This window comes from Notechis scutatus, chromosome 2, assembly GCF_049901735.1.
Source record: "Notechis scutatus isolate UNSWTSFEM ecotype Mainland chromosome 2, rNotScu1.2, whole genome shotgun sequence".
In the NCBI taxonomy this organism is placed as follows: Eukaryota; Metazoa; Chordata; class Lepidosauria; order Squamata; family Elapidae; genus Notechis; species Notechis scutatus.
In genome coordinates, this window is record NC_142010.1 from 31,408,570 (window position 1) to 31,433,380 (window position 24,811).

The following is a 24,811-nucleotide window of genomic DNA, read 5'->3' on the forward strand; positions in this document are numbered from 1 at the left end:
GCATTGTGATGGCTCTGAAAAGGTTATACAGATCCTTACAAGGGTGTCATAGGATGTCTTACTAGAGAACACACAAAATACAAAGTACCAGACAACAACAGACAATTTCAATGAGAGAAGTTCCAATGCAGAGAATATTTAACTGTTTAACAAATAAATAGGCAATGGCCTTTAAATTCTTTGTTCAAAAATTTTCTTTGTTGTCACTTGTCCTGCCTCTTTTAATTGCTGGTGTAAATACATTTCATTGCAACAAAGGCCTCTTGGAAGACATTAACTGCTCATGGAAAAGCCACAAATTTACATGGATGAATGAGTATAAATATTTAATAACCCACACGATAGAGGCAGTTGAAAGCATCAAGCTGTCCTTCATCCCTCTAGTTCTCAATCAAGAGGGCACACCAAATACATAGATCTTCCTTGACTTGTTCTTTCCTGTTTTCTCTATCCAGTGAGATCAAACAATGGATTAAATCAAATCCACATAGTTCACTGTTTGTTCCTGGAGTTCACAATTACAGCAATAGCACTTAGACTTATATACCGCCCCACAGTGTTTTTCAGCATTCTCCAAGCAGTTTGCAGAGTCAGCCTATTGCCCCCAACAATCCGGGACTTCATTTTACCCACCTCGGAAGGATGGAAGCTAAATCCATTTTGAGCCAGTCAGAATCAAATTCTCGGCAGTGGGCAGAGTTAGCCTGCAATACTACATTCTAACTATTGCGACGCAAGCAGGATTATGTTTCAAATATTTCAAATATGAAATGTTCTTTGGATTATTCTTAGAGGTAAAGAACTGTGGGGTGCCTTTATGTTATTCTAATAGGTCAAATAAGTATTATTATTACAATCTACTGCAGGTTGAAGGTTTTAGTTGAAGGATATGGCCTATAATGTATCATATTGGTTCAGTGTGGGTCAGTAAAATGGGTATTTTTCAATTTTCCAGTCTAGGGCAGAGAGAGATTTGGTCCCAAGTCACCCTGCTGACCCCCATGCATAAGAGAAAACAAGAATCTGGGGCTCTGCTCATAATCCAGCACCTTAACCACTGGATCACATTGGCTTTTTAATACACCCAAATGCTTGACATTATAACAGTTTCACCAACACAGTGAACAGTTCACAAATCACATGTGGCCTAGTGGAACTCTCTACCAACACTTGCTAATCAATTCAAGTAAACTTGAGAAAGACAGAGATGGTAGAACATTGATAGCAAATGATTAAACTTGTTAAATTCTCTGGGTGTGCATGCAATCGTGTGCTCAAAATTAAATTTAATGTAAATTAATAAAATACTTCTAATATGGATATTGTTATGTCCTTAATAACTGTTTCTTTGTGCAGCTTTAAAAGTTAAAATTTGGGTCTATGTGCTGACTTTTGTAGGCTACCTGTGCCTAAGATTGTGCATCTTTGCTATATAAAAATACATCTACACTGTCTTTTTGCCTTATTTTGGTTGAACAAAAGGTTCTCTGCTCCTTGACTATCATGCTTGAAGGTCTCTTTAAATGATATTTTGAATCCAATTCCTTAGTAATATGAATCAAATTCTTATAAGGATGGGGTTGGATTATCTTCTCTAGACTGTGTTATAGCTTGAATATATCTACATTACCAAGGTATTTAAGTTAAGGTAAGGAGATTTATCTGCTTGGGCTAAAATCATTTAGGATTCCTGCTTATCCAAAGGAGAAATATTGTTTAAGAAAGCAAGAAAAAAAACTGGAAGAAAGGGAGACATGGTTCATCCCTTGTGAAATAGGATGGTGTACTTCAGTTGTCCTCTTTCTGTTAGGTTCCTTCTCATTTTAGAAATTATATTTTTACAAAACATTTCTATTTCCGTGACTGCAGCCAAAATGTCAACATTTTTATAGAAAGTATTTTACAAAGTGGAGTATGCCAATCTGAACATGCCTTCGATGTGCCAATTTTTCTAAAATACAGCCTACTTACTAGTTTTTGGACTGCGGCCCTCATTCCAGAAAATGTTAATACTCCTGGCTGAAAATAAGAGGAAACTTGATAGACAAAAGTTCTATTTTTACTCCAGCTGTAGCTTGGAGACAAAACTTAAAAGACAATCTTTCCCAGCCCTTCTTTTCTTGCACATTTTTGTCATTCAGAGGGAGTTTGTCGACTGTGGCAACTTTAAAATATGTGGATGTCAACTCCAGGCTGGCTGGAGAAATCTGGATATTGAGGTCCACGCATCTTAAAATTGCAAAGATCGGGAAACGCTGATTTAGAGCAACAGTAAGCTACCTTGGTTGTTGTTGTTTTTTACAGTATGGAAAAGGCTGCAACACCATGGGTATGGTGGAATCTATTGTAAAAAATATGGAGTGTCCATACCCTGAGCTGTGATTGATGTGACTCTGGAATGACTGTGTATCCCTCTTTGGCAGAGTAAATAGTAATAGTATATATCTTTAAGCCACCATACAGAGGAGAAGCTAGAAAATAATCTTTTCCTTGACTCTCTTTGACATTAACTTTCTAGAGTGTGTTCTCTGCCGCCTGACAGAATCGCAATGAGGCTAGATAAGGCTGCTGGCAGGGATTTCAGTGGGCAGACGTTTTCCTGTTTGATTTATCAGTCTTGGCATCAGGACTTCCTGCCATTTTGTGTTATTATCAGCTGCCCACATTTCACCACATTGTTTTTCTAATTAATGTCTTTTCCCCCCTCCTCCTCCTCCTCCTTTCCCCTTATCCTGATTGTGGCTTTCAGCTGGAAGCCTTCTATTCCATCTTTACCACGGAACAGCAAGATCATGTCAAATCTGTGGAATACCTACGGAATAACTTCCGGCCTCAGCAGAGCCTGAACAACAGGATTGTTTCCAAGTCGGCTGTGAAGGATGCTTGGAACCAACTTTCAACCAGCATGTTCGAAAATCCACTGGGCACTGAAGCATCCAAAGGTAGAGTGGCTTTGACCATTGAAGATCAGGGGAAGCATCATCCTTTTAGAGAAGGGATGGGGAACAATGGCCCTTTTATGACAGGCTGGCTCAGGAATTCTGGGAGTTGAAGTCCACAAGTCATAAAGGGGGCATCATTCTCCACCTCTGCTTTAGGATTTGTCTGGTTGTTTGTGTACATAGAGTGCTTCAGGGTTAGGGTTTGGGTTAGGGTTAGGGTTGATCGTTTTCAACCCATTTGACATCACTCAGATAGCAATGCTCAGGAATCTTGGTACTACAGGTAGCCACCATTTGCAGTTACAACAGAAAAGTAACTTTGCAACCAATCCTCACATCTCCAAGCTTTGCAAGTCTGTAAAACAAAAGAAAGCTGAAGTAAGACCATAAACCCAGGCAAGATTTTGCTCGGTGACTGATTTGTTTAATGACCAAGTTGCCAGTCCCAATTGGCACTAAATAAGGACTGATACATACAGATGAGCTAGTAATAAATCACACAGGGGAATATTCTCTCTCTCTCTCTCTCTCTCTCTCTCTCTCTCTCTCTCTCTCTCACACACACACACACACACACACACACACACACACACGTCATGTTTTTCCCAATGAACCACCCCCTTCCCATGTTTGTGTACAGGTTTTTTTATGTTGTATAAATTTGACGGTTTGATGGTTCAGATGGGAAAAAAAATACAACAAGCAAAAATAAAAGCAAAGTTGCTGTTCTTGAGACAGTTTCTGTTTTATTGCTACCAATGATTTTGTTGTCATTGCAGACTTTTTTTTGCCAGAGGGTATGGAGGCCAGGCACATTTGTAAAAAATATGGAGAAGCAGAATTTTTAGACCAAGGTGCTTTTCTCTTCATGTCACCTTTTAACTTTGCTGTGTCTCAGTGATGCTGTTGCATTAATCTGCCTGCTCTTTCTAAGAGGCCTTTTGTCTGCAACAAAACTGCTAGAGAGACATGAATCCCCCATATAATCAATTCATGAATTCTAGATATGGAATGAGCTGCTTATCTGCTTTTCAGATCACAGATAACAGATAATCAGAGTTGGAAGGGACCTTGTAGGTCATCTAGTCCAACCCTCCACCCAAGCAGCAGACCCTACACCATTGCTGACAGATGGCAGTCCAGTCTCTTCTTGAAAGCTTCCAGTGATGAAGCTCCCACAATTTCTGAAGGCAAGCTGTTCAATGGTTGATTGTTCTCACTGTCAGAAAGTTTCTCCTTATTTCCAGGTTAAATCTCTCCTTGTTTAGTTTCCATCCATTATTCCTTGTCTGGCCTTCGGGTGCTTTAGAAAATAGCTTGACCCCTTCCTCTCTGTGGCAGCCCCTCAAATATTGGAAGACTGCTATCATGTCTCCCTTCGTCCTTCTCTTCACTAGACTAGCCATGCCCAGTTCCTGTAATTGTTCTTCATATGTTTTAGTCTCCAGTCTCCTAATCATCCTGGTTGCTCTTCTCTGTACTTTTTCTAGCGTCTCAACATCTTTTTTATAATGTGGTGACCAAAACTGGATACAGTACTCTAGGATTGGACTTACTAAGATTTATAGAGTGGTATTAGTACCTCATTTGATCTCGATTGTATCCCTCTGTTAATGCAATTTAGGATTGCATTAGCTTTTTTGGCTGCTGCTGCACATTGCTGGCTCAGTGTTTTTCAGCTAAGATGCCCCCCCAAAGTAACTATTAAAAACCTGGAAAAACTCCTATCTGTGCTGCTGAGGTGGATTGGCTCAGTACAGCTTTAAAGCAGTGGTGGGATTTAATTTTTTTTTTTTACTATCGGTTCTGTGGGCATGGCAATGGGCATGGCGTGGCTTGATGGACGTGACAGGGGAAGGATCCTGTAAAATCCCCATTCCCTCCCCACCCCACTAACCTGCTTTCCAGCTCCATTCACTGGGACTCAGGAGGCAGAGAATAGATGAGGGCGGGGCCAGTCAGAGGTGGTATTTGCCAGTTCTCCAAAATGCTCAAAACTTCCACTACTGGTTCTCCAGAACTGGTCAGAACCTGCTGAATACCACTTCTGCTTTAAAGGCATTATTGTTAGACCCGCAAGGTAGTCCAGGCAAGAAACACAACCAGGAGTGGCAGCTCTGTCTTTAGTATAAGGTTCCTGTAACAGAATCTTTCAAAACTTGAAAGCACAGGTAGTCTTTGACTTACAACCACAATAGAGCCCTAAATTTCTGTTGCTAAGCAAGACAATTGTTAAGTCAGTGTTGCCCTATTTTACGACCTTTCTTGCCACTGTTGTTACGTGAGTCACTGTAGTTGTTTAGTTAGTAATAAGGTTAAGTGAATCTGGCTCACCATTGACTTTGCTTGTCAGAAGGTCGCCAAAGGTGATCAAATGACGCAGTCCCCTAATCATGAAAGATGTGGAGGCTAAAACGTATGAAAGAACGGTTGCTGGAACTGGGTATGTCTAGAAAAGAAGGGAGACATGATAGCAGTCTTCCAATATCTCAGGGGCTTCCACAAAGAAGAGGGAGCCAAGCTATTCTCCAAAGCACCTGAGGGCAGGACAAGAAGCAATAGGTGGAGATTAATCAAGGAGAGTACCAACCTAGAACTAAGGAGAAATTTCCTGACAGAACAATTAATTGGTGGAACAATTTGCCTCCAGAAGTTGTGAATGCTCCAACACTAGAACTTTTTAAGAAGAGATTGGATAACCATTTGTCTGAAGTGGTGAAGAGTTTCCTGCCTTAGAAGACCTCTAAGGTCCTTTCCAACTCTGTTATTCTATTAGTTCTATGACCCTGGGACACTGCAACCATCATAAATACATGCCAGTTGACAAATGTCTGAATTTAGATCACGTGACCATGGGAAGCTGCAACTGTCATAAATGTGAGAACTGGTCATAAGTCAGGGTCATTGTGACTTCATACAGTCACTAAACAAATGTTGTAAGTTAAGGACTACCTGCATTTCTTCTGCACCAGAGACACATTCTTTGTGTGTCTAATCACACTTGGCCAAATAAAGTATTCTACTCTACTCTACTCTACTCTACTCTACTCTGTTCTTTTCTATTCTTGAAGGCTGTGGATGCCCCGTTTCACTCAATGAACCAAAAAAGGGAGGCATTATCTGAGATTTGTTCTGATTGCCATGAGCACCAGCACATATGCAAATGTACATAAACAGTTGCTTTGGGAGAAGCCATTGCGATCAAAAGCAAACTAAAGATTATTGTTAATTTAAAAATATGGCACTTCTCAGGCCCCTTAATGACAACGTGGTGGTGGCAGATTGGAATGGGCTTTGTAACTTCATCAGGAAACATGAATATTTATGGCTGGTGTGTTGGCCACCTCTGGGCCCCTATGAAAAGTAATAGCTTGCATTAGAAGAAAGTAGCAAATTGGACTTTTTTAAAAAAATTTCAGAACGACCCTTGGAAATATGTTGCATAGAATTACAAAGGTTTTCCTGCTTTGAATAAGCGCCTGCAATATTTCCCATGTTAATAGTTGCTGAACAAATATTACGGCACCCTTATGTGGAGTGTTTTGTTTATTTTTTGGCATCTGGGCTCAGAGTGAATGTTCTGAATTCTTTATGCAAAATAAAAAGTACCTCCATAGAATTATATCCTATCAAGAGCAAAGACTACAGGCCAACTTTTGGCATTGTAGAAATAAATGGATAAATAAAATGGGGTAAATGCATTTTAAAAAATTTAAAAAATTGGTTTATACGTGAGCATTACACCTAAAAAACATCATCAGTGCCTTATTCAACAAATGATGTTATTATGACTTCTTATGTATAAACCTAGGTAGACCTTTCTTGCTTAGGGGCATTGGCTCATAAACCTGCAAGGTACATATATGAATGGAGAATCTGTAACTCTCCAGATATTGTTGAACTATAATTCCCAGGATCCTCCTCATTGATCATGTTGTCTAGAGTTGGTGAGAACTGTAGTTCAGACCATCAGAAAAGCCAATAGTTTTCCAACTGTAAAGACATACTCCATTGCTTGTCTGTTGTAAAGACATACTCCAATGCTTGCCTGCTTGCTTAAGCTTCCCTTCAGTTCCTGACCTGGTGCCTCCTGCTTTCCATTCTGCCATTCTCTAAAATTCTGCTAAGGTCCGGCGTTAGAACAAAGTGTTGAGCTGCTGCTAAGGTTGCCTTCTGTAATGGTATGTGAGAATGGCCATGGGAGAAAGGAGGAATAGCTGCAGCCTTGAGCAATGGTCTGATAAAAATTTGAGCCTGAAAGAGGAAGATCAACAAAGTGGATGGACTCTGTTACAGGGGTGATGGATGTATCATTGGAAGACCTAAAGGACTTGCTTAGGGGCAGGTAGTTATGGATAAAATCTATCTAGTTGTTATTAAGAATAACTCAAGGCCCATGGGCTGGATCCGTTCTGTGGGGTGTTTAGATCTGGCCCGTGGGGCCACCCTACAAGCAACAAAGGACTGGCCTCCAGTGCCTGTGCCAGTGAAAACAGAGCTTGTGAGGGCCGCATGTGGTGGTAGAGGGTTGTAGGAAGCTGTGGCAGCCGAAAACAGAGCTCGGGAGCCCATTTTCAGTGGCAAAACACTCAGGCCACCACAGGCACCCCAACACAAATGATGTTGAGCTGGCCACACCCACCCCGGCCATACCCACCCAGGCCCCCTGAGGTCAAACACAACCCTGATGCGACCCTCAATAAAATTGAGTTTGACACCCTTGTTCTATGATAATGACCCAGATCTCCTCAATTTAAGACTCGCTCAATTTCCTATATTGTCTGTCCAAAGTAAAACCGCTAACTTGAATTGTAAAATGCCTGGGCAAAGTCACTTTGATTCATATTCTCTATGTGTGGAGCATTAAGTAGCTGGCTAATTCTATTCAGTACAAAGCTATTTCTTAAGGTCTGATCCATGCAAAACACTTTTGTGTGGTTAAGATTATTGACCCCTTGGGATAATTGCTGTGAGGCCATGAAGTTAGCAATCATAAGTACATTGCACACTGTTTCCGATATAATTGTACAGCTCAGTCTGAAAGAGCCACTTGTTCATTGTATATTTCATTTCATTTGAGAATTTCTAGATGAGAATTCCGTGAAAAGATGTTCGCAGTAGGACTCAATAAAATACTTTTCTCCCCTTTAAAACAGTACTGACACCATTATTATAGCAAAATTATTAGCCAGGAGGTGCTATGCATATATTGATGGTCCTGGACTAGATGGCTCTATAGAATGATTCTTTCCCTGAACTACTCTTTGTCCCAGCTACTGTTTATGTCACCATGGATTGAATGGCAGTAAGAACTCTTTCAAAATCTCGGCATATGTCAAAATGGAATCCATCTGTCTTGAGTAATATTTGTAGGAGAGCATGACAATGGTTTAGCATGTCAAAACAATATTTAGTGAAGTCAAAATGTTCAGAGGTCTGGCCTAAGATTTGACTGGAGCCAACTTTAAGAGCCATGGTGGCACAGTGGTCAGAATGCAGTACTGCAGGCTATTTCTGCTAATCACCGACTACCAGTAGTTTGGCAGTTCGAGTCTCACCGGCTCAAGGCTGACTCAGCCTTCCATCCTTCCGAGGTGGGTAAAACGAGGAGCCAAATTGTTGGGGGCGATATGCTGACTCTATAAATCACTTAGAGAGGGCTGTAAAGCACTGTATAAGCAGTATATAAGTCTTTAGTGCTATTGCTACTGCTATTACATCTCATGATTCATTAACTGAATTTAACCAGTATTTGCTATTATCCTATCCTGCTGGTCAGTGAAGATGTTGTAAAATAGCAATATTTCTTCCAAAAGCTTGCAGATTGTAGGCCATCTATTCTGACTTTCAGTGGGCGGAGTAAGATAATTATTGTTTATTTTAAGCTTGTTCCTCCTTTAGAGTCTGTTGGAAGGTAAATTGTACCCGTAGTGACAAATGCCATGCACTTCTCTCCAGTTTATCTATGCACTAAGTGGCAAACAATGCTTGGCACATTTTTACAGACTAAAAAACCCCCACCCCACCTCTCTTCTAGTGTAACCAATCTAAAACGAATGGTCACACAACACTCTGAAGGTGACAGAGCTGACTTAAATTTCTTGCTGAGAAACAGCGAGGTGATGCTTTCCAGCTCTTGCTTCAAGCAAAGGTGATGAAGAATGAAATAACTGGTCAGCTGAATGGTGTGAACTACTGTCGTGAAAAATTAAATAACTGGAAGTCAGGATTGATGAGCAGTGTTTCAGCTTGGATGTCCTGGGTTTAAATCTCTGCATTGAAAGCGTTGTCACCATAGACTATTTCACAAACATCCCTCCATGAGTGATGATCATACCTTGACAAAGCTTTTTGTCCCTATTTTGTCTGTTCCTGGAAATAATTTGTGCCGTTTACCCAGTTCTATGCCAAATTGTTGTTTTTGTTGTTGTCCTCTCAGTAATCACATCCCCCTCTTTTATTGCTTGTTTTTGCATCCTGTGGTATTATATTTTGACAGTTTTATACAGGGTTATGTTATGGTGCCACACAGTTCTTCTCCATATATATTGTAACGATTGAATGGAGATTTGAAGAGTGATTAGTCTTCCAGTTAACTCCATTTTAATCATCTCCTTTCTCGTCTGTTCAGCTGTTCCAGGATATTAGGGTATCCAGCATTTCATGCTCTGATTCAGCTTACGCAAGAAGTAGCCTCTTAATTAGGAGCAGAATGCATTTGTGTGAACGAGAGTGTGGACGCATTTCAATAACTTGTTAACCCAAGGTTTATTCATTCATTTATTTATTTCTCTGATCGGTTGGGTCTGTCCAACCCATTGAACTGTACATCCATTACGCTGCTTGTCTTCACAAAATACACTCAGTCACACGATAGCTAATCACATTTTCTTGTTGCTGCAGGTCAAAATTGAGTTGCAAAACAGAGACTCATAAATCGTACATGAAATTAATTATCAGCCTTATTCCTCTTGGTTTTCAGCATTCTCACGTGACATTTTGGCATTCAGCCATGATTTGATTTCATTAGATCAATGCAAAAAGTCCTTTGCTGACGCCTAGAGTTTGTCAATATTTTTACAGCCCTGATATGGTATACCTAAATCATTATAGCCTGCAGAAATCTTGACTTAGAGGATAACATTTTATTTGGAGTGTGCATGGATATGCATATAGCACTTGTCAAGAACACCTTAAAAGATCTGTGTCTTTTCTTGGGCTTATGAGTCCAAGAAAAAACAAGCAGTGCTCCTCATTGCACGATCACAAATGTTCTGTATCACATTTTGCCCTTATATCATTGCATCTCTGCATACTCCTGCTAATGATCAAAGATCATACAATGGCCCTTGGAGAACGGTCTCATTCCTACCTAGGATTTAATTCTTGTTTGGTTGCTTTATGTTATCTACATAATACGTCCTTTTGGCTCAATGGTTAAAGTGCAGTATTACAGGCTAACTCTGCCCACAGCCTGGAGTTCGATACTGATGGTGCTCAAGGTAGACTCGGCCTTCCATTCTTCCATGGACCCAGATTGTTGGAGGCAATATGCAAATAATGCTTACATTGCAAAGCACCTATAGAGTGCTGCAAAGCATCATGGGGCTGTATATAAGCCTAAATGCTATTGCTATTGCTATGCTGTGTTAATCATGGGAGTCTGAGAGTTATGGTTTATCTAGTCCAGGAATCCATAGGAGAAGACAGATCTAGATCACCCAACTGTTGTTGGAACTGAAAGCAATATTCTGTGGTAAATCCCATATACTGTCATTTTAATACTTAAAAGGCCTTATCAAAAATAAAAATGAAAGCTATGAAGAGATCTCAGCAAACTTCATATATGTATGTATGTATGTATGTATGTATACATGTATGTATATCAAAACAATGTTTAAATTTGATCTGGGGAACAGAATAACCGTAACTGATATAAGATTTATTGATTTCAGGACTAACATATAGTAGTAAAACCACACCTTCCAGATTAAGTAATAAGAAAAGACCACAACTCATTTAGTGCCATAAAGTTTAATTTCCTTGAGTCTCTACTCCTGGGAAGTACTGATAAGCATTTAACTATTTATTCTTTATTAGTGTCACTGCCTGTTAACATTATTGATGATACTATCAACACAGCATCTTACTTGAGAATATTTCACTGACTGAAACATTTGGTCAACTCTACAAGCAAGGCCTACATTTAGGGCAGGAATTAATAAGACTTTGTCCATAGCCCTCAATATGTTTAGGACTCCAGCTGTCAAAAAAGCTCAAGCTGTGACCAGAAATTATATCAGATGTAGTCTAATATGGAAGCATCCGGTTGCCCATCCTGCTAGGAAATTATGACATGAAACTCTGCCTCAGAGTTTCAACATTCTTCATTTAAATTATATTTTAAATTATAATTTAAATGAAGAATGTTGAAACTCTGAGGCAGACGGTTAGCTAGGTCCCTTGGTGCTTACCTATCCCAGAAAAGAAAATTATCTTTTGGTAAAGTAAACCAATATTCCTTATATCATCTTTTTCTTCAGGCAAAATATACCATAAATTGATATGGGACTATGGATGGTGTATAGACAGAGTATCACTCTTTCCCATTGTCCTACTAGTGTCAAAAATAATTTTCGTAATTTGCTTTTCTGTTCTTTTTCTTCTGCATTGAAACATTTTTATCCAGTTTCCTAAAAAAAAATTGGTTTTCTCCAGGTTCCTCAAATAATTGGATTCAGGTTGGCTTCTGCCCAATCTCGTCATTTTTTTCCTTTCTAGAAAGGGAAGACTGAAACACCTTGTCTCTGGAGGAACTGATTTTAGTTTTTCATCTTATGAATTTGCATTTAGGGGTATGTGCAAAGTTCCTCCGCTAATATGATCAGCCCACAGCACGGAATCTCACTCTGATCCCTCTTATCTACACTTGAACTGAGCACCACCTCACATTTGCAAGTTCACACAGAAAGTACAAAGAATATTTTTCTTTGACAAACAGTCAGTAACCCTATAAATGCCAAGCACAACTGAATTATTCATAAGGAGTAAAACTAAATATTTGCATATCCCTTTCTGTTGTCTGATAGTATTCAGAATGTATACATTTTTCAACTTAAAATGTGCACGCTGTTTGCATTTTCCTTCTGTTGCAGTGACTTATTGATCAGCATATTAAATGGCATAGCTCCCCACCAAATTGGAATAAACCGATTTTGCAAGTCCAAAATAGGCTGATTTTGCTATTACTATATCAGGTAAATGACTTTTATGTACAAATAAATTTGAAATTCTTGGCCTATAAGAAAAAAAAACTGTTTAATCTATCCCATAGTACCTTGTCCTGCAGTTCTTATGCTATGGGACAATATGGGGAGAATAAGATCAATCTAGATCTAAACTCAAATACTTTGGCCACCTAATGAGAAGGAAGGAGTCACTGGAGAAGAGCCTAATGCTAGGAACGATTGAGAGCAATAGAAAAAGGGGACAACAGAGAATGAGGTGGCTGGATGGAACCACTGAACCAGTAGGTGTGAGCTTAAATGGACTCCAGAAGATGATAGAGGACAGGAAGGCCTGAAGGAACGTTGTCCATGGGGGTTGCAATGGATCAGACATGACTTCGCAACTAGCAACAATAACAGAATTGTCCTGATTTTTTTTAAAAAATTGATACTTAATTTTATTCTATAGTAAAACAGATTTTAGCAACCAGGATCAGCAGAGGTTATCATGATCAAGAAATCAAAGACTTTTCTATAATCAACGAAGTACGTATTGGGTTTTTTGAGGGGGTGGGGTTGAATTGTAGGGGCTTCCAAAACACACAAGCGTGTCTGAGAACATACAACGATTGCAAACCCTGTGTTATCCTTCTCCTCTTCCATTATTCTGTTTGAGCATCTCTTGATTTAAAATAATAACTGTTGTTTGCAGAAGCATATTTGTTTTATTGTCACTAAAGCTTTGGGAGTAGGCGCGCTGTTGCAAGCTTTACGACATTTTCCCGAAAAGTCCCCCAGAGGTTCTCTTGACATCAGATTTTTTTTTTTAATATGGCACAGATGCCTGATTGCCTCCCCAAAGGTGCCTGATTGCCCTCACATGGTTTGCCACCCATAGGGATTTGCCTTTATGTGCTCCCTTTAATTGTAGCCCTAGCCTTCTTTAATGACGAATTGTAACTGAATACCTACAAGGTGGTGCTGGTTGTAATCTGCATCTGGAATATTTCTCAAGTCTACCATTGAATCATCTCTATCTGCACCCTTTCTCTGTTTATAAACGCATTTTGCATCCGATTGGAGCATTGCCAAATTGCTAATAACATTGTACCGCTCGTTGTGATTATTTGTTTTGGTGTTGCGATACTTCCTGCGTGGATTTAGAATCGGTTGGAATATCTTTTTCTTTCATGTGTCTTCCTTTATAGAATTTCTTTGATTATCAGGCTGAGTACTATTTCTTGTCTATACAGGTAGACTTCCTCTTAGTGATTACTCAGTGATGGTTTGAAGTGATAACAGACTTCACCAGGGCTACTTACGACTCGCATTCAAAGTTCTAACATCTACTATCTGCATTCCTGCCCCCCCCCCCAATGATCATGTGATCGTATTTTGGGCACCATATTTACAGCCATTTGCAGCATCCCAAGGTCACATGGTCTCAGTGTGCTTTTGTGGGGGGCAGGAAACTGGCTTTTAACGTACAGTTTTCGGCAAAAATTTCCATTGAGGACAATGGATTTGCTTAACAACTGTGCCGTTTGCTTAATGAAAGCCAAAAAAAAGATGGTAGAATTGGGAGCAGTCATGTGGCGACCGCTTAACAACCAGCATGTCTTACAATCGTAACTCCGGCCTAAGTCAAGGACTACTTGTATCTTCTTTCTCCAAATTGTTGTCATCCAGATCTGTTAGATTTCAACTTTTGTTTTGCTCAGCCAGTTGAAGTCCCAAACTTGGAGGACACCCCAATGGCAGGAAAAGGTCTTTGTGATGCCTATTGCTGTAGTTAATAACTTGCATAGCAGTTACATGCTTTAGAAAATAAAGCTGAAATAGTAAGGAGGTACAGCTTCTCCAAGTCTGTCCATTTTCTCCTTATAAAGTGCAACAGAATTGCATAGGATATGTGCCTGAATTCCATGACCTACTCTAAATTAGAGGTCCCCAACCTCCGGCCATGGACTGGCATCATAATGTGAGCTTGCAGCTGTTTTTTCTTTTAACTGCCAGTAGGAGTGTGAAAAAAAAGGAAAAAGAAAAAAGAAAAGAAAAGAAAAAACAGCTGCAAGCTCACATTACTCCAAGAAGCACAAAGCCGAAGACACAAGCCTGAAGATGACGAATGAGGTTTCGTCGAAACGTTGCCAAAATACTTCCAATTTTACGTGGGAGAAAACCCGAATAACCAAAGATCCACATACAAATACTCGCGAAAACCTCAGAAAACAAATATTGCACCTCTACGGGGAGGAAACCACCATCTGACCAGGACTTATGAAAAACTTGAAGTCCAAAGAGCTTCCATTTTATGTGACCTCGCATTCCTATGCAACTGCCGAGATCAAAATTTAATCCCCATAAGCTTCCAATTGAAATTCCACACCAACACAGCAGCCACCAAACGCATCCTAAAAAGAACAGAATTGGCCCTAATCAGAAATGAACTTCACACAAAAAGATTCCTCCTAGACCAAATCAACAAAGATCTCCTCACACTTCACCTCAGACTCAGCAACAAGATTCACCCCTTACTTTGGGACAAATCCAAACAACTTGCTGTCTGGAGAGCCGAAACACAGACCACCCTCAAGACAGACACGCATACCAACAAACTCAGAAAACTACAACAACGCCAGAAACAAACTCCTCCCCCCTCACATCCACACATGAAACAAACAGTGCACAACATCTCAAACAAGATCCTCACCGAAGCCGAAACCAATGTACTTTCGAAAGGATTCAACTTTGCTGTCGCTCCCAAACACATCCCCACAGAAACCATTATATGCGGAGTTGAAACCAGCTTGACCAAAACCAACCCTGATGATGCTAACAGAATCAGACTCGAAATCACCAACATCCTCTGCACCAGCAAACCACCCAAAAGCAACTTATCCAAAGAAGAACAAACTGCACTACTTAACCTGAAAGAAGACACCAGCATAATAATCCTACCAGCAGACAAGGGCAACGCGACAGTGGTTATGAACTCATCTGACTACCAAACCAAGTTAACCAACCTACTCCAAGACTCCACATACAAACCCCTAAACACAGACCCACCTACCTTTTTAGATCCAAAATAAAAGCCTCCCCCATCAGCGAAGAAATCCAGCAAAGAATCATACCCAGAGAGAAATCATCCAGATGCCCTAAGCTTTATGGTCTCCCCAAGATACACAAAGAAGGAACCCCACTTAGACCAATAGTCAGCTCCATAGGCTCACCTCTACAAAACCTAGCCAAATTTCTCGCCAAACAACTACAGCCCTATGCAGAATCCATCAACTCACACGTAAGAAACTCATTCCAGTTCATCGAGATCATAAAGAAACAAAACTTACAACCCAGCGACCTACTAGTGAGCTTCGATGTCATATCCCTCTTCACCCAAGTGCCAATAAAAGAAGCCTTGACAGCCATCCAAAACAAATACAACTCCCCAAGCACATCCTAGATCTGACCAACCACTGTCTATCCAATACATACTTCACCTACAATGGACAAAAATACAAACAAATAGAAGGAGCACCCATGGGGTCACCCCTCTCACCTGTCATCGCAAACCTCTACATGGAACACTTTGAAACACAAGCTCTAGAAAAATATGATCACAAACCCAAACTCTGGCTCAGATACGTAGATGACACCTTCATAATCTGGCCACACGGGAAAGAAAAACTGAACAACTTCCTCATACACCTCAACAGCCTACACCCCAAAATACAATTCACCATGGAAACAGAAGCTAACAATCAACTTCCCTTACTAGATGTCTTAGTATACAAAAAATCCAATGGCTCCCTAGGACACACCATCTACCAGAAGAAAACACATACAAACCACTATCTACATGCACTCTCACACCACCACCCAGCACAGATCAATTCCGTAGCCGAGACACTCATCTCCAGAACAAAATGCTTAGCCGACGAACAACACCTAAAAACCGAACTACACACTCTCACTAACGTACTAACAGCCAATGGATTCCAAAGAAAGAAGATTACCCACCTAATCCAAAAAGAAACCCCAACCAAAATCCAAGACAGAGAACAAGAGAACGGCAAAGCCCTCCTCCCATATATAAAAGGCACTACAGACAAAATCAGCAAGATCCTCCAAAAACACAACATTAAAACAGCATTCTGCACAAACAGAAAAATATCCACCATCCTAAGAAACCCTAAAGACAAATTTGAGTTAGAAAACCAAGGAGTATACAAAATCCCTTGCACCGCCTGCCCCACCACATTCATCAGACAAACTAACAAAAGAATAAGTGCATGCATTGAAGAACACAAGAACTCAATCAAAAAAGAAGAACCGACCTCTTCCCTGGTCCAACACCTCAAAGCCACAGGACATGAGATTGACTTTAAAAATACCAGAACTATCGCCAAAACCAAACACTTCAACAACAGAATAATCAGAGAAGCCATAGAGATAGGAAAACGCCCACACAGCATGAATAAAAGAGATGATACCTCCCGCCTACCAGCCATTTGGAAACCCGCCCTCATGAACAAACGAGTACCTAACATGAAGAATGACACCAGACCCACACGCACGAGGGCCACACAAGATGCTACCTCCACACTTCCACGTAGAAAGCAGACTCACACCCACACAGAAGATGACACACGACCACGGACCAGAAGCCGTACCGCAGCTGCATCACTACCCGCTTCAAACCCCTCCGACCCATACATGAAGCGAACTGACGCCCACCATGAAGATGTGGCACAACCACGAACGCAAAGCTAAACAACAGGATCACAGCTCACCAGCTCAAATCCCCCAGCAACTAAGACTAACCTGAGCACAACCAAGCCCCCACCTGAACAGAACACACCCCCAACCAATGAGAACACACCCCCACGCAATCAGAACACAGCCACCCAATCAAGTCACACCCCCACTGGCAGTTAAAAGGAAGAAGCAGCTGCAAGCTCACATTACTCCGAGAAGCACAAAGCCGAAAACACAAGCCTGAAGATGATGAATGAGACTTCATCGAAACGTCGCCTAGATACTTCCAATTTTATGCGGGAGAAAACTCGAATAACCAAAGATCCATATGTGTGTGTGTGTGTGTGTGTGTGTGTGTGTGTGTGTGTATGGATTTATACTCCTTGCAGGCAGCTGGTCATTTGCATTCTTTTAGCAGGTCATTAAGGCTACCTGGAGGTTTGTCTGTGTCATCAGAGTCCCTTGAGTGGTGCAAATGGGTGTGGAGCTTTCTTGGAAAGGACTGTGTTGTAAATTGGAAATAGATTATGTCAAGAGGCTCTGTTGAGAGAGGGCTGCTCAATTTTCACCTAGGTGGCCTCTTTAACCCCTCTTTCAAACCAGGGATCTTCTCTGTCCAAAATGTGGACTTTGTTGTGTTCAAAAGAGTGGCCTTTGTCTTTTAAATGCAGATGGACTGCTGAATCTAGGTCTGGTGTGTTTGTTCTCCTATGTTGTGCCATGCGTTTATGAAGTTGTGTGTGTGTGTTTGTGTGTGTGTGTCTTATAGTCATTCTTTCACAAACACCTGAGGCCGATATCTAGCTAATTACATCCCAGTGAATGCTATCTCTTTAATGGATATTCTCAAAACATCAGCATTTTCCTCCACTGACAGTTTCTATATATATTGTATTGTCAAACAGATGCTTATCACACTTCAGAACCTCTACATTTGACTTGAAAATTATTCAGCCTTTAAGGTTACATTCCCTTAGTTCTATTAATAATAAAATATATATCAGGGAGGGAAAAACGGGAAACCCAAAAGACTTTTCAAATATATTTTCTATCTGCTTTCTTTTTGTTTCTCTTTTAAATTGTAGTGTCTAGCACTATGAATTAACTGTAGAATATCTTATATAGTATGTGTGATTGCAGCCTGAATTAAATATAGTATCCCCTATACAATGTGTGATAGCAATGTGAGGCATCCTTATATGAGATAGAAAACCACTGATGGAGAATATCACATAAGGTTCTTCCAAGTAGAACATGACTAGAGTCAAGGATTAGGTTATTAATATATTTAATATGGCATCTTCTCACTTGTTTCATCCCTGTTGCTGTTATGTCCTAAACTACAAATATGATTCAGTTGTGTATTGCATTCGCATACAGTTAATAAGGTCCATTCGCATATCATGATTAAACTAGAAAATGGATAGCACATCCCATCCAAACCACTTCTACATCCTGTGTTTTCTCCCATTCAGTCAATTAAGGGTAAAGGTGTTACTGAATCATAATCAGAATGAATGCATTTGCTCTGGGATCTAATAGGCATCGTCTCTGCTCAAGCAGAAAATACAGAACATGAAGTGGCATGAGTAATCCCCAGACCCAGATAAGAGTTAGCAATAGCACTTAGACTTATATACCACTTTATAATGTTTTACAGCCTATTCTAAATGGTTTACAGAGTCAGCCTATTGCCCCCAACAATCTAGGTCCTCATTTTACCCACCTCGGAAGGATGAAAGGCCGAGTCAACCTTGAGCCTGGTGAGAGTCGATCTGCTGAATTACAGGCAGCTGGCTGCAGCAGAAGTAGCCTGCAGTACTGCACTCTAACCACTGTGTCACCGAGGCTCTAGTAAATTGCTAGTAAATTGTAAATTTTAAACATTCATCATCTGGGGATTACAAGTAGTCCTTGGTTTATGACTAGTCATTTAGCGACAGTTCAAATTTACAATGGACCTCCCCCCCGGGGGGGGGGGTACATACAACCCATGTTATGATGGTCAGGGAGGTACAGTTATGCGATCGCATTTTGGACACTCAGCACCCAGGCCATATTTATGGCCATTGGCAGCATATTAAAAAAGCCACATGAGTGCGTTGTAAGGCAGTTTTTGTCCAGAACCAGTATTTACTTGTGGTTTTCAGTCAAGCTGCAGCACATAGTGAATGATTAGTTCACTTAATAAATGTGATGCTTTCCACACACCAGCTGAGGCCTGCAACACCAATCAGCTGAAAGGATAAGGAAGAGAAAAGTGCAGGGGCAGGTGGGAGGGCCGATCCTGCGCTTTTCTCTTCTTCCTCCTCTCAGGTGACCCTTGGGGGCTTTTTTAACTACTGGTTTGGTTGAACCGGGCCAAACCGGTAGCATACCACCACTGCTGCGGACCATGCATCCTCTCTTCTCCTGATTTAGATAACAGCACAGCATACTTGAGAGCTAACGTTGAGGATTCTGCCTGGGAGATAATAGCCAACTTTGAGACTTGGCCTCCTCAACGGATTGAAATGTTCAGGACAGGAGATGCTGTATTATTTCAGCTAACGGTTCAAGTTATGAACTGAAACGAAGTGGCTTAATTGTTCGGTTCAGAAAAAAACTGATCTGCTTGGACATGGATGTTGGGGAAGTCTGTATGTCAAGTGAGGGTGGTGTTATTTCCTTTCATTCCCTTCTCTTTCCCACTCCACCTATACTCTGAAGTTAAACCCATGCAGCAACTGGGATTCAACAGAAGCCTGCTTACTATCCACTTCTGTCTGTACTGTGGAGAATCTAGCCATTAACACACGAGGGTGCCACTGCATCAGTATAGAGCCCTGTAATTATGGCAAGAAGGGCATTTGGCCAACAGGTGCTCTGAAGGCTCCCAATCAGGCTTGTCAGGAATTGGGATGGTTCCATCTCCAGAGATTTCAAAGCTGCCATAGCCAGAGGTTCAGCGGAATCCAGACCTGCAGAACTGCATAGGGACATTTAGCCATTCTTTGTTACCTTGCAAATCTCATTTTGCACTAGAAGACAGGCTCTAATAGATTTTGGCATTGCTGGCAACTTCATTAAATCATCTGGGTACACAAATGTACTTTTCTTACACAGCCTGTCAACTCTCTTGATAGGGTTGAGATGATTTGTGGCCAACTGTCATGTTCGGGGTCCTATTGTGGAGAGTAGTAAATCACTACAACTCACCACCAGGAATCATCACCAACTCTTTAAGCTCTTCTTCACCTTTCCCTCACATGTTTTAGTATTCCTACGGTAGAATACCCTGGCTTCACACACATAATCCACATGTTTATTGGAAACACAAAGACATCCTTTAGTGCCCCCTGGATGCAAGACTCATATCCTGCAAGGGGGGGGGGGATCCAATCAATTCAGAAAAAAAAAATAGAACTAATTATCCTTGACTTCCAAATATGGTAAATTTCTTAGGGGAAGAAGAAACTCAGATCCTGCATTCCATTGATTCTGTGATTGTCTAATCTTATTTCAAGAACATAAATTTCCACATGGCACCCATACTCCAATCATAATTATGATTCTTATCAATAAATTATTTCAAGCAGCTCTGTTTAAAGTAATTTATTGATAAGAATCATAAAAATACACCTGCACTCTTCCCCATCCACTGCCAATGGGGTGACCTTTTTTTCTCAAAAATAGTTGTTCCCCGAGTACAGTCCTTGATTACAAGATCTTGAATTGTCTGATTGTTAAAGAATCTCATACTGCAAATATGAGAAGGTTGTATCTTCAAGACAGCCTACAAGTTGGACTTCAAGAGAGCTTACAGAGTCATTTGTATGAAAGAGAAGCATACTGTAGACATCCCACAGAAATTGCCTGTCACTAAAGGAAGTGTGAATATATAACATTGGCCTTCAGATTTGCAAATAGTCCATCAATCTTGAGAGATTTATCAGTAATATTTTTCATTATTTTCTGGACAAGTCCTAACTAGTCTGTTTGGAGGATTTGTTTATGCATTCTGGGTATCCTGCCTTACATATTGATCATGTTCACAACTCCTCAAAAGCAGCTTCTCTATGTTATACTGGAGAAATGTGACTTTAATGTGCCTGTCTAGGATATTATTTCAGATACTGTATTATATTTCCTCTGAAGGAGTTCAAATAGTTCTGGGAAAAATAAAGTCTGTTTTATCTTGGGAGCTCCTACACTATCAAAGGTATATGCTTCCTTGGGATTTGCCAGTGTTTACTATAAATTCATTTCTGATTTGTCACTGACAAATTTTGTGTCACTGACTCTCTCTCTCTCTCATCATTGGCTCAGCTTGTCCAGAAGGAGATCTCTTTCAGTGAGACTCCAAATGAGCCTTGCATTAACTCAAACAGATATTCGCTTCTTAGCCCCTCATCCATCTTCTCACCTCCGTGTTAGTCAGGCTGAATGTGCCTTGGGAGTTGTGCGTCAGCAATCTGCTCTGAGTTTCCAGGCAACTTCCTCCCTTGTGTATTTTTTTCTTCTCAATAGCTGAACAAAGTTCTCATAGTTTTAAGAAGGAAGTTTTCCTTCGGCCATTTGAAAAACCTGGACCCATTTTCTAGAAATACTTCACTATACTGTAGAAGTTAGAACAAATCACAGGAACCAAGGGTAATTACAGTCTTTTCACAAGCTTACTCAATATCAGTCAGATAGGTTCACAACGCATTTCTGCAAAACCTTATTTCGGCTATCGGAGGTCACCCGTCTCTGCCCGTTATTCATCGTTGGGTGGGGAAAGTGGGAAGAAAAATGCTCGCTTGCCATAACCTGTTTTAACTTTCGGCATGATATTTGGCCAGATTTTTATCCATATCAGAGTGCAGTCCTCGATTTATTATTGTAATGGAGCCTGGAATTACAGTTATAAGTCATGGCGGTCATAACGTGAGGACATCATGTGACCAGACTCAATTTTTTGATGTTATTTGTGGCAGTTGTGAAACAATTCAATTTTCCCCAATGGCATTTTTTTATACCAGAAACCAGCAAAAAAACCAAAAACCTCACAAATCATAGTCATATAACCACAGGATACTGCAAAAAAAAAAAAAAAGTCATAAAAGTGAGCTGGTTGGCCAAGCAGCCAAAGTAACTGCTGTAAGTAGCTTTTGGGAAGTCCATTGTAACTTCTAATGGTCATTAAGAAACCACTTATAAGTCAAGGATGACCTATAATTACTATGGAAACAGAAGAAGGACTTACTTCTCCTATTCTGAATCTGGTTTCGGAATCCAGGATGGTTTTTGATCCTTCCAAATATGCACAGGTAGAAAAGGGAGATATTGTAGGCATGGTAGAATTTCTCAGGGAAGGCATGTTGATTATGAACAACCCAAGGTTGCTCAGCTCAAGGCTGAGAAACACAAGGTTAAATATGCTTTAAGGCAATAGGAAAGGCAAGAGAAAGAAGCTCTGTAATTAAATTGCTGCAGATGTGAAAACTGTCTCCACTTCATGTTGATTAAAGTGAATTCATCCTAGTATACCACAAGGATTATAGCTGTGCTCTGTCAAGTGTCTGAGAGGCCTTAGCCCAGTTTAGTGAGGGTTCTTGGCATCAAGGAAATATCAGGGTGTAGGCCAGATTAGGGTAAAAATAATATTCCAGAAGAAGACAGTTGCACACCATTTGTGTATTGCTGCCAAGAAAGCTACATAGATGTGTCATGAAACCATCAGTGGTCAAGGATGACATGAAAATGTTACATCACACAAACTTTTGCAGTCAAAAAGTATCCCAGTACACACACACACACACACACACACACTGCATTTGACTTTTATTTTCTAAATTAAGAACTTTGTATTATTCTCTATGCATTTTCATTCATTCATTAATGTTGTTGATTAAAGTAGATTCATCCTAGTATACCACAAGGATTATAGCTGTGCTCTGAGAGGCTAACCCATTAAAATTGGGGTATTTCTGATGTATAAGTTATTAGCTATCCCATCAAAGTTTGTGCTATCAACAATTCTTTGCATCTGAAAATATATCTGCCATATATGTATTGGCTACCCTTTGCAGCTGATATGATATCCTAGAAAATGATACTTATAGCTGACGGAATTGCTCATTTCCTGACAGTTAAAACAATTAATCAGTGGAACAACTTGCCTCCAGAAGTTGTAAATGTTCCAACACTGGAAGTTTTTAAGAAGAGAGTGGATAACCATTTGTCTGAAATGCTATAGGGTTTCCTGCCTAAGCAGGGGGTTGGACTAGAAGACCTCCAAGGTCCCTTCCAACTCTATTGTTCTATTCTATTCACAGTTCTAAAAAAAAAAAAAAAAGCAAAATGGAGGCTTATAAACGTAATGGCCTCTGCTACAAGCAATCCCTGAGCACCAATCTCCAATTCCATGCGTTCTGAACATTGGGGGGAAAAATACTGTTTACCAATTGTTTTCATTTTGAAAATTAAATTAGAAAAAGAATAATATAGTCATAACTTTTGGTGGACATGGTATTGTGAATAATTATTGTAATTATTTAATATGAAAATATCTGTTATTCCTAAGCATTTTTAAATGCTTGTGTTACTTGCCTGCCTGTCACTAAAATGCATAGCATTCAGAACAAGTGAAGTGTAGCATAATTTTAGCCAATTGGTGAGTGGGGAATAAGGGATTAAATACAGATAAGATTGAAGTTGCTTTCCAGTTTGTATTTAAAATCTCAGTTTAATTGAGATTGCTGAGCTGAAGTCTCAAATGGATTTTGGTTAAGTGCAAGTCTCAAAACATGTCTAGATTCTGGTTAGTTAACTTTAACACTGAATCTGGATTAAGGGAGGTGGAGAGAGAGAAAAGGAGCGAGCGGGTGGGAGAGAGAGAGGGAGGGAGGGAGAGGGGGAGAGAGAGAGAGAGAAGAAAATAGGAAAGCCCTGTTTGGTCTGGGCAAACCAAACTGAGCATTTTGTTTCTCACAGTGGATAACTAGATGCTTGTGGATGTTTCCAACCAAAAATTGGAAGAGGTCCTCCTGTCCTACTATTGCTGCCATGCATTTGATATTTGGAGATAGCCTTCCCTCAAAGAAGACCCAATGTCAAAATGGCTGTCAAAAGACCTTTGTGAAAAAGAGCCGCGGTGGCGCAGTGATTAGAATGCACTATAGCTGGCTACTTCTGCTGACTGCCTGCAATTTGGCAGTTTGAATCTCACCCAGGCTCAAGGTTGAGTTAGCCTTCCATCCTTCCGATGTGGGTAAAATGAGGATCCAAAATTGTTGGGGACAATGTGTTGACTCTGTAAAACCGCTTAGAGAGGAGGGCTGTAAAGCTCTGTGAAGCGGTATATAAGTCTAAGTGCTATTGCCATGGCTATTTATCCAACCTGCTTTTAAAGCCATCCAGAATAATAGTCATTATCCCATCATGTGCTAATGAATTCCAATAGTTAATTATATGCTGTAGGAAGAAGTCCTTTCTTTTATCTCTTCTAAATCTCCTTCCAGTACGCGAGTCCAATTGTATTTTGAGGGGAGGAACTTGTCTCTGACCATTTACTCCATATTGTACATGATTCATACACCTTGATCATATCTTCCTTCTGTTGTCTTTTCTCTGTGCAAAAGAATTTTCTTTTCGTAAAGAAGATGTTTCAGCCAGAGGTGATATTCAGCAGGTTCTGACCAGTTCTGGAGAACCGGTAGCGGAAATTTTGAGTAGTTTGGAGAACCAGCAAATACCACCTCTGACTGGAGATATTACAGTATTCTTCCTCTGCCTCATCCACAGAACCGGTGGTAAAAAAAATTTGAATCCCACCACTGGACTTTCAGCCCTCTTTTTCTTTTGGTACCCTCTTTGTCACTGTTCTGTTTTCTTTTTTTTTTTTTGAATATCTCAGGTACA

General features: G+C 40.3%; 1 protein-coding gene across 3 annotated transcripts in view; it reads left to right on the forward strand.

The window, feature by feature from the left end:
* Nucleotides 1–24,811, forward strand: part of PTPRG (protein tyrosine phosphatase receptor type G) — a 704,217-nt gene that overhangs the window by 568,128 nt on the left and 111,278 nt on the right. For all 3 annotated transcript variants that reach the window (XM_026679640.2, XM_026679650.2, XM_087954524.1), the window contains exon 8: nucleotides 2,750–2,942. In XM_026679640.2, coding sequence (XP_026535425.2) covers nucleotides 2,750–2,942 — 193 coding nt within the window. The remainder of the gene's footprint in view (nucleotides 1–2,749; nucleotides 2,943–24,811) is intronic.